Source organism: Lactuca saligna, chromosome 8 (assembly GCF_052625555.1).
Source record: "Lactuca saligna cultivar CGN05327 chromosome 8, ASM5262555v1, whole genome shotgun sequence".
NCBI lineage: Eukaryota > Viridiplantae > Streptophyta > Magnoliopsida > Asterales > Asteraceae > Lactuca > Lactuca saligna.
The window spans coordinates 243,120,114-243,131,782 of record NC_136424.1 but is presented as its reverse complement, the minus strand read 5'-3'; the positions used below and the strand labels follow the sequence as shown (position 1 = coordinate 243,131,782).

The window sequence follows — 11,669 nt, the reverse complement described above, 5'->3', positions numbered from 1 at the left end:
GGACGGAACCAGGCGATATTAACGCATATATATTTTTTTTTCTTAAAATGCTTTCAATCTACTCTAATATTTAAATGTGTTTTTTTATCACATGTCATACTCTGGTTTAATTTGCAAAATGATATTTTGTGGTTATTTTAAATTAATTTTGTTATCCACATGTCATTTTATGAGTTTTTTCTATTTTAATAAACTCAACATAATACTTTAACGTAATACAATAAATGTAGTAATAAATAAATATAAATTTATTAATAGATTTACCTTCTTATTTTAAAATTACCAAATTAAAGCCAATTAGTTTGTTTTGTAGTATTTTTTTAAATTTAAAAGATAAAAAAAAAATGAATTTAAATAATTTATTATTTTTCTTATTTTCTTATAAATCCAAAACTTAAATATTTAAACATTTATATTTAATTTTTTTAATTAACTCTCTTCTTTTAATACATGAGTTTTACACCTGATACCATTAAAATTAATAATATTTTTTAAATAAGTTAAAATAAACGATCCAAATCAGAATCAGTAAAGCTTATATAATTATATTTATTCAAAAGTATCAACTATATTAGCTAAGTAGATTTATATTGTTACCTATGATAACATTAACATGATTTACATAGTTGGTAGCCTATTAAACAATTTATTACATTCCAATGAATCACCAAAGGTATAATGAATCATGGGATGTTGGAATCTTTGATAGGGATGTTTGTAACACTCTGAAATTCAATTAATGCGTACATATATACTTTTTTTTGTATTATATATAGTGAAAGAAGGATCAAGACAATTGAAGTATCGACCATAACCTTCAGGCTCATATTCCTCTCACCAACCCACCGTTTGAAGAATCGACACGTGAGTCGCTAAAACCCTTTACAGATCCACATTTCTTAGACTCATCCAATCTTGGATATACATTACCTAATAAATAATTTTATCTTCCATAGTTTTTGTACCCTTTTGTTTTCCCCCTTTTCGATTTTTCATTATAGTAATCATTGTTTTGATGTGGGGGTTTTGTTCTTTAATCGATTTTAGTTTCGTTTTCGAGTTGTATAAAGGGGCTTTCGAGGTTCTCGAGTTTCCGTCAATGGCGGCGATTTTGAATACTGGCAATGTGTCTTTCTTCCTGTGGTTATTCATCTGGGGATTCGCTGATATTCTAAAGCAAACAAGGGGTGAAAGAACAAGATTTTCGATTAATTTCTCACGTTTTTCAAAGATTACTCTCGTCTCCACTTTTATAATCTTGATTTCTCATATTGTTTTTTGTGTGTACAAGTTCTTGAAGCACGAGGTTGTACCTTACGAGTCTGTCACCTCTGCATTAACATGGTCTTTAGCCACTGTTGTCACTGTGTATTCATTCTTCAGTAGAAGAGATGAACAAACACGAAAATGGCCATGGGTGCTTGTTCTATTCTGGTGTTTTTCCATGATTCTTGATTCAGTTTCAGTCACTTTCATCATCTTCAACTATCTTGAATCCAAAAACATGCATGTATTTCTTTCAAAATCGAATCTTGTCGACATGGCCACCTTCCCATTTTCAATTCTTTTGTGTTTCGATGGTCTAACATATCGTGTCACCAAGAAACACGAAGAACTAGATGAACCATTGCTCCAAGAAACTAGCAAAGACACTAGCGCTTTTACAAAATCAGGAATTTGGAAAAGGGTTACATTTAATTGGTTAAACCCTCTTTTTGAATTGGGTCATGCTCAAAAACTCGAGTTTAATCATGTCCCTTCGATTCCTGAATCTGAAACTGCTCAAGAAGCTGCATGTTTGTTGGAAGAGTCGCTTCAAAAACAAAAAACTCGAGGCTCAGTATTAACCATGGCGATAATTCATGCTATACGACAATCTTTAGCAATAAACGCGATATTTGCAGGTATGTTCTTGCCTTTCTTTTTCTTGAATTCAGTTTTTTTGGGAACAAAGTTTACGAACATGTTTATTAGTTGTACTTTGTTGAAGAGCTTTTGGTTTCTAATAAATTTTTAATGAGTTTGCTATTGCTACCACCCAATGGTGATTTTTGCATAAAGTTGTCATCTTTTTAGACAATATAACTTATGTTTAGTATTTGGGTTTCATGTGATTAATTGCATAAAGTTGTTAATTTTGTAGTTTTTCATCAAATATATTTAAATGCATAAAGTTGTTACCAAGTTTGTTCTTTACAACCACGAATATAATCCAAGAGATCCTCCAAAGGACCACCAACACACAAACATATAGGACAAAGTTACAAAAGTTGAAGCTAATATGAATGCACATGGTTGAAGTTATTAAAAAAATATTTCTTTTTTACTATTCTTGTGACTTTTCTTTTCAAGTTAGACGTGTTTGTTAAAGGGAGCTACACAAAAATGGTTTTTAGTTAATCGACTTAAATGTCGACAACTGACTAGGCTTAAATTGGTTAAGAGAGTGTTTTTTTTTTTTCGACTTAATAAAGAAAGGACTCATTTATTTCACGTACTCTAGTGTTCTTTTTTGGCCTATTAAGTAAAGTGGACCACCACTTGAGTTTTCTTCATAATGAGTGCATGTGTAGTTCACTTATAAACTGACCATTTTATTGGGTGAAATAGTAAAAAAACAAACATTAAAATGTGCTTGAATTAGTGATTCTAATCATCATGCTTGTTTATTTTATTACATCAAGGTGAGGGAAAATGTCAAAATTAATATCATTTGTTCTGACAGACTTCGGTGTTTTTTTTTTTTTTTTTGTTAATTTTCTTTCTTTTTAGCTTTTTGGGTAGTGGAGACTTTCCACATAAAATTCACATGTGATGCACATAAAGTTTAAAATAAAAGGAGGAAAAGTGGGGTATACAAATTGGCCAAAGTTTCATTAGTTCAACATATATGCACATTCTGCGAATCAGCTTACATACAAGTCTTGTCAAATATTTATTTATTTATTTTGTTTTACGCTTAAAAGATGTGGTAACTTTAATTTTTTCTTTTTGATAATTTTAGGGGTGAATACGCTTGCTTCATACATGGGACCGATTTTGATAACAAGTTTTGTGAATTACTTATCAGAAGATGATAATGATTCAAGCTACCAAAAAGGAATTATTCTCTCATGTATTTTCTTTTTGGCAAAAACAATTGAATCATTATCTCAAAGACAATGGTATTTTGGTGCTCAACGTATTGGCATTCGTATACGTGCTGCGCTTATTGTACTAATATACAAGAAATCTTTATCAGTCAAATATGGCACCACAAGCAATGGCAATATCGTAAATTTGATCAACATGGATGTCGAAAAGATAGGAGAGTTTTTTTGGCATATACATGGGATCTGGTTGCTCCCGATTCAAGTTCTTCTTGCCTTGATCATCTTATACATGAACCTTGGTTTTGCTCCTTCAATGGCTGCCCTCATTTCCACTATTCTTGTTATGATCATCAATGTCCCATTAGCAAATATGCAAAAAGATTTCCAAACAAAAGTCATGGAGTCAAAAGACTCGAGGATTAAAGCTACTTCAGAAATCTTGAAGAGCATGCGAGTGTTGAAGTTGCATTCATGGCAATCCAACTTCAAGAAAAAGTTGATTGCTTTAAGAGAAAAAGAACAAAATTGGCTCAAGAAATATCTTTATACGTGTTCGGCTATTGCTTTCCTCTTTTGGACATCTCCTACGTTAGTTTCCGTTTCCACTTTCGGTGTTTGCATTTTCTTGAAAATCCCATTAACCCCAAGTGTTGTTTATTCAACTTTGGCTACTTTTAGAATCTTGCAAGATCCGATTTATAATCTCCCGGATCTTGTTTCCATGGTAGCTCAAACGAAGGTTTCACTTGATCGAATCAAAGATTTTATAATCAAAGATTCTACAACGGATCAAGATTTTGTAATGGAACAAGATGTGGCAATAGAAATTGAACCTGGGGAGTATGCATGGGACACAAATGATTTGGATCAAAGAAAACCCACAATCAAGATTTCTCAAAAGATTAAAATCCCAAAAGGGTATAAAGTGGCGATATGTGGTTCAGTTGGAGCGGGAAAATCGAGCTTGTTATGTAGCATACTTGGTGAAATCCCAAGGATTTCGGGTGGACGTATAAAAGTATTTGGATCAAAAGCTTTTGTGCCACAAAGTGCTTGGATTCAAACGGGAACAATAAGAGACAATATTCTATTTGGTAGGGGAATGAATAAGGGATTTTATGATGAAGTTGTGGATGGATGTGGTTTGGATCGGGATTTTGAGACATTGGTTGATGGGGATTTAAGTGTTGTTGGGGAGAGAGGGTTGAATTTAAGTGGAGGTCAAAAACAACGGATTCAATTAGCAAGAGCTTTGTATAATGCTTCGGATGTTTATATCCTTGATGATCCGTTTAGTGCGGTTGATGCTCATACGGGTGCTCATATGTTCAAGGTACAAGATTACTTCAAATTTTCTTTTGTTTTTATACTTTTTGTTTGTGGATGCTTTTGGGGTTAATTTGAATCTTTGTTTTTTGTAGAAATGTTTGATGAATTTGCTAGATAAGAAGACTGTTGTTTACGTAACACATCAATTGGAGTTTTTAAGCGCAGCGGACTTGGTTCTGGTAGGTTTTATGTTTTTTTTGTTGGCTATATTGATTTTTAGGTTCCATTTGTTATACTAAAAAGTTGTCAATGGGACAAAAGTTCGTAATTTGTCCTACAAAAAAAATGAAATTACATCGCACACCATGATATATGGCTATACTGTGTTTAACATCCATTGGACAAAAACTAAGAATATTGATATCAATGGACAAAAAGTTTATGTCCCACCTAAAAAGATTGGACATGACTCCCTTATGATTTCGTGTGTGTGTACAAAAGACTTAAATACTCTCCACATCCTCATCATCGAAAATAGACCTAGAAATCTCTTCAATGTAACCAACTTAGCCTTTGTGTGTGTTTTTGGCATAGGTGATCAAAGATGGTGTTATCGTACAATCCGGAAACTACAACGACCTAATCGCGGACCCCACAAGTGAATTCGCACGCCAAATAGCGGCTCACTCCATGTCTTTAAACCCACTCCACGAGACCAAAACCCTCACCACTTTCCCTCAAGCCAACCATGGTGCACCCTTGGAACTAAAACACGAGCCCTGTAGGACCCGAGTCGGGTCCATAGAAACAATACCACAAGAGGAATCACAATCCGGGCGGGTCAAATTCAGTGTTTACTCAACTTTCATCACTTCAGCATGTAAAGGAGCCTTAGTTCCGATTATCCTCATATGTCACACTCTCTTTTTAGCCCTCCAAATGGGCAGTAATTACTGGATGGCATGGGCCACGGAAGATGAGGGTCGGGTTAGCAGCAAAACCCTAATTGAAATCTTTGTGATTTTGTCGGGTGGAAGCTCGCTTTTTATTTTGGTTAGGGCTTTTTTGTTGTCTGTGATTGCCATCAAAACGGGTCAAAACCTCTTTTTACAAATGATCAATTCGGTTTTCCGGGCACCCGTTTCATTCTTTGACTCCACACCTTCAAGTCGCATCCTCAATCGTGTAAGTAATGAATCCTCATTTATTTATTTATTTTTTGTTTTTTCACACAACAAAAAAAAAAGTATATTTGTAGGTTAAATTGATAGTGAAATTCAATAACTTTTTAGCTTTTTTATTATATGTTTTACAGTCTTCAACGGATCAAAGCACAGTGGATGTAGATGTCCCTTATCGATTGGCGGGATTAGTTTTTGCAATAATTCAACTTCTAAGCATTATTTTGCTAATGTCACATGTCGCATGGCCAATCTTTTTGCTTTGCATTATCGTAATTGCTATATCAATATGGTATCAAGTAAGTTCAAAACACAAAATTTTAAATTTATAGACCGTTTTTTATAATGAAAAAAAATGATTATTTTTGTACATTTTAGGCGTACTACATTACTACTGCTAGGGAGCTAGCGAGGATGATCGGGATTCAAAAGTCTCCAATTCAACATCATTTTTCGGAATCAATTTCCGGGGCTTTGTTAGTTCGTTGCTTTAATCAAGAAGTTCGTTTCTTGAACAAGTGTTTAAAGGTTATTGATGATTATTCTCGTGTTACTTTTCATAACACTGCTACAATGGAGTGGTTATGTGTTCGGATCAACTTCCTTTTCAACCTCGTGTTTTTTATACTCCTGGTTGTGTTAGTGCACCTCCCTAGGGCATCAATTGATCATAGTAAGTTTCTTTAAACATCCACCTCAAATAATACAAATAGTAAGGATTATGAAGGTGTCTTTTTGTATACACAAGAGTTAAAAGAATAAGTCACTCTCACACTTTTTAAGGACCAATAATTTGGAATTTCAAAACAACGTAAACCGTTCTTTCAAATATGAAAACAACCTAATTATAATTAAAATTTGAATTAACAGTTTTGAGATTATATATGAAAATATGTTATATTAATTTAGTTGTATAGAATAAGTTGAAAATTGTTGCATATTCTTTTAAAAATAATAATATAATATCTAATTTATTCCTAAAGAACTTTTATCCAAAAATATATATATCCACACCGTTGCAATTCAAACTATTTTTTATTTTTCAATTAACCTTTAAAGTGTAGGGCTAATTAAAATAAAAAAAAAAAACCCTATATTTTATGTATTTTCCTGATTAAACCTCAAATTTATTTTTTGTCTGAAAAAAATCTTGTATTTTTTTTTCTGAAAAAAAAAAAAAAAAAAAAACTCTCAACCTTCTAAATGCTTTCAAAATAAACCCTCAACCTTTTTAATTTTTCTCAAAAAAAAAAAAAAGCCTTACATTTTATATTTCTTTTTGGAAAAAAAAAAATGGCCAGATCGGAAAAAATAAAATATACAGTCTTTTTCAAAAAATAAAAAAGTTGAAGTTTTAATTCAGAAAAAACACAAAATATAGGATCTTGTATTTTACTTCAAAAAATATTTCAAAGGGATGCTCATTTACACATCAATAATTACTTTATATTATTAACAAATATCTAAATCAACCAAATTTTGCAACGACCACAGGTTTAGCCGGGTTAGCTGTTACATACGGTTTGAGCCTAAACGTGCTACAAGCTTGGGTGATATGGAACCTCTGCAACGTTGAAAACAAAATGATTTCAGTTGAACGAATTCTCCAATTTGCAAATATTCCAAGTGAAGCCCCTGAAACAATCAAAGATTACAAACCAGAATCCAACTGGCCCACTTTAGGCCAAATCGAGCTCAAAGATCTACATGTTCAATACCACCCGGCTCTTCCAACAGTTTTAAAAGGAATCACTTGTATTTTTCCTGGTCAAAAGAAGATCGGGGTTGTGGGAAGAACTGGGTGTGGAAAGTCAACGCTGATTCAGGCTCTTTTTAGGGTGGTTGAACCCACAAAAGGTTGCATTTTGATTGATGGGATTGATGTTTCCAAAATTGGGTTGCATGATTTGAGGTCTAAATTGGGGATAATTCCACAAGATCCGACTTTGTTTCAAGGGACTATGAGGACTAATCTTGATCCGTTGGAAGAGCATTCGGATTGTGAGATTTGGGAGGTGTTGATTAAGTGTCGACTTGCGGACATTGTAAGGCAGGATAAGAGGCTTCTTGATACACCAGGTGCCTTATATTTTTATTTTTACAACATTTTGATAAATTTAGTTGGATACGATTTTAAGATGTATCAATAACCTAAAATTTTAAAGTAATCCACTAATTTGATATATTATTGGAATACAATGACTATGTTAGGCCAAATTCCTTAAGAAACTACTAGTTTGTTATTTTTTAACAATGTTTTAATGATTTAAACATTTTCAGTGGCTGAAGATGGCGAAAATTGGAGTGTTGGGCAACGACAACTTGTATGCTTAGCGAGGGCATTGCTCCAGAAACGCAGCATACTAGTTCTTGATGAAGCGACTGCTTCCATTGATACAGAGACAGATAACATCATGCAGAAGACAATAAGAGAAGAAACAAGCAGATGTACAGTCATAACCATCGCTCATCGGATCCCCACCATTGTCGACAGCGATTTAGTTCTCGTTCTTGATCAAGGTAACAAAACTTTCGATTAATTCTCTATAGATTACCAAAATAATGCACGAATAATGCACGAAAAAGGCTAAAATTAACCGGCTTCATCGGAAATACAGGGGAAGTGGCGGAGTACGATTCTCCGGCGCGGTTGCAAGAAGACGCTTCTTCGGCGTTTTCGAAGCTGGTGAATGAGTTCTTGAGGAGATCGGTGTAAATCTGTAGATCGTTAACGTGGGTTTAGAATTTAGATTGTTTATTGTACAGCGAGTTATTAGGGTTAGGGTTAGGGTTGATTTAGGATTTTAGGAATCATGAGGTTGAGGAGGAAACATTATTTGGTCCGGCCCATGCCTGGAATAGCTTGGATCGGGTCGTGTTGTCAAATAGACCGGTGACAGAATTAGGCTGAGGTTATGAGACTTTTTTTTTTTTAAAAATTTTAAATGAGAAATTAAGTTGTAAAATAACTCGAGACTGTAAATGGTTAATTCAATGTTATAAAAGTGACACAATAAAACAGTAATTAAATTTATTTCTTTTAAATAAAATGGCTTAGGAAGTCCTAAATGTTACGGATGTATGCATTTTGGTTTAAATGTAAACCTAAAGATAACAAACCATTTTTTTATTATCTAAATTTGACATATTTTCAGTCTAAGATGCAATGGTAAATGATAATGATAAAAATGGAAATTGAGTAAACTAAACCAGTTTGGATGGCATTTTGAAGAATAACTAACTGATAGTTTTTAGCAAAATAATAATGCATTTTTTGATATAGTCTAGCAAAATCATCATGCATTTTGAAATGAATATTTCAGAATAGTTGAAAACGGGTCAAAGCCAATACCACGCTTAGTTCTATATAATATGGTGCTGACAAATTTATATTTGAATGTCATTCTGGAAAAGCCTAAATTCTTGGAACTTAAATTTTGAATATTTATGTGTTTATTATCATGGATTCAAGAAACTATATTAGCATTTCAGATTAATGTACTAACGTTTAGATGTATAAACATTGTTCTTAAGTCCGGAAGGCATAGAACATATTGCATGTGTGTGTGTTTTTTTTTTTTGGTTACTTTTATTGTTTACTTGTTACTAGACTAAAAATTCTTAGTAATACACCATGGAAAGTATAGTATTACATGTAATGTTAATTTGTTTCCAAAATGGGAATAACGAGTCCGGAATAAGAGCTGATCCGGAACGTTATTTTCCGAAATGTCTGGAATTTTTTGTTCGAAATGATCAGAATGACTCGTATTGTTTTGCGTATTGTTAAATTAATAACTAATATTGATTTGCATTAAACCAATATCATAGACTAATATAAAATCAGAATAAGTTCCTTGAATGACATAAAGGGTCTTCATGATCAATTTGCGGGGATGTTGCTTAAAAAAGTGGTTTTTATAGATAACGAGATTATATACATCTTCAAGAACTTCAAAATTTGTCCAATAAAGGTTACCCTCAATTAAAAACACTTTTATTATATTTGTATTTTATGATACTAAAATTAAACATTTTTATTTGCATACAAATGTGGAAATAGAAAAATAGTGACACACTTACCCACTAAGGTCAAATATGAAAATAACAAGGAAAACAAAGAGGGTGTTCATTGTTAAATTGAAAGCATATTAAACTATGAAAGACAAAGGTGAATCAAGCTTAGACAAATTTGTGTTTTCGAGTAGTCATCTTTTTATAATTTTTGTTATAGATTATGGATACTGATATGTGTATTTTTATATATATTTTTATGCACTTTATCTTAATATTTTGGTCTTTATTATTCTCTTTTAGAACTAAAAACTACTCATAATGCTTTGAATTATGTTTTGCAGCTATTCGTTGTCGATAAAGAACAAAAGAAAAGACTGAAGCGGAAACCGGGCTTAGAAGCTAAAAGAAAGAAAAATGTTGGAGGACCATTTACGCCCAGCATAATACACTTGTACGCTAAGCGTAGTACCCAAAATCACAGTACGCCCCGCGTAATTAAAGGGTACACCCCGCATAATCCGATGTACGCCCAGCGTACTTAAGTCAGCTACAAAGGTTATAAAAGTCGATTTTCAGCTAACTAGGAGGGGGGATTCGACTTCTAACCTAATTTAGTCGATAATTAACTTCTGTTAAGCCGTTTTGAGGGTCTAGAAGGCGGCCGGAAGGCCGTTAAGCTAACGGGAGCGGAGATCGGAAGGGTTGGAGAGCGGATACGTGTTGGTAATCATATGGGTTGTTAACGTGACCATGTTTAGCATTCCATTGTGTTACTATTCTGTATTTAGTTTCTGACTTGGGTGTAAAAACCTTTTACTTTGTGTTTATGATTGAATGAAGCTTTGATTATTAGACTAATTCCTATATTGAATAGTTTGTTTGTGTTTAATTTATCTTGCCAAGCTTGTTAAAAGATCCTTACGGATTAATGATAATTATTTGCTGTTAATTGTTAAGTAAATTGAGTTGTATGAACATATGCTTGATTGCTTGTCTCTTATGATTTTGATGACCATCGAGATTATGAGTCTAGGAATAACGAATGTGAAACTAGGATTAACTTGGGAATAAGTAAGTTAATGTGTGAGCCTTGTTTGATGACCATCAACAAGAGGTTAATTGAATGTCTAATTTGATTAACTATATTTGCAAGTCTTGCTTGATACGAATTGAATACTAGGAAGCATGTTAGTTTAACCAATTGATCATTGTTTGAATTGACTTGTTTGCTAAAGGATTAGTTATAGTGAACGCGAATCTAATCATTTTAGGAATCGGTGAACATGAATAAATGACTTTGTGTATGCAATTGTCTATGTTTTTAAGGTGTAACTTGTTTAAACCAAAGTACCTGAAGAGATTTGTTTTCCTGTTAGTTTATCGAGAGTTGTTAATTAATTATTAGTTTGAGATTTATTAAACTATTTCTTTTATTCTTTTCATGTGACCTGTAACCTATAATCAAATATATTAAATTAATCCACCGTTCCCTGTGATTGACACCCGACTTGCCTAAGCTATACTGTAATCTGACTAGGTACACTGCCTATAAGTGCATAGTTAGTCTAAGTTGGTTAGGTTATACATATTAAAATTTATGGGTACCTTCGTGCACATCAAGTTTTTGGTGCCGTTGCCGAGGAACGGCTTGTCATTAATTTAGTTTATTTGATTATTCATTATTTGTTTTTAGTTAGTTTTTATTTTTAGTTTGATTTTTGTTGATAACATTTCACTTGTCGGGAAGGTACTTGTTTTTATTTACAGGAATTTGGGATTGTACACATTGCTTGACTTTACTTTTTGCATGGGTTTCGAGGATGAAAGCGATTAGGGAATTCTTAACCTGTTTAGCCTACTACTTTGTTGATTTGTCCAACTCAATCCATGAGGCGTAGTATAGCAAGGCGTATTGTGGTGGTTAAGTGGAAGACCGAGCTCTTGCTGTTCTTGACTAGTTAGGTCACTTCTTGTTTCGCTTTTAGTTAAAGGTGCGAGGAAAAAAAAGGAAATATTTTAACGGGTCCCGAAAGTGGGTGTTTTCGTAAACCAATTCTTGCATGCAAAGGTTTTTGATCAACCGTTGTTGTTTGATCTCGACAAAGATAAG

General features: G+C 33.1%; 1 protein-coding gene across 1 annotated transcript; it reads left to right on the top strand.

The window, feature by feature from the left end:
- Positions 1 to 806: 806 nt before the first annotated feature.
- LOC145009043 (putative ABC transporter C family member 15) lies at positions 807 to 8,576 on the top strand. Its single transcript, XM_078967705.1, has 9 exons — positions 807 to 1,904; positions 3,005 to 4,425; positions 4,514 to 4,600; positions 4,956 to 5,546; positions 5,677 to 5,841; positions 5,921 to 6,215; positions 7,037 to 7,621; positions 7,823 to 8,062; positions 8,161 to 8,576. Exons 1-9 carry the CDS (start codon positions 1,016 to 1,018, stop codon positions 8,256 to 8,258), a joined length of 4,371 nt encoding a protein of 1,456 aa, XP_078823831.1. The 5' UTR covers positions 807 to 1,015; the 3' UTR covers positions 8,259 to 8,576.
- The last annotated feature ends 3,093 nt before the right edge of the window (positions 8,577 to 11,669 follow it).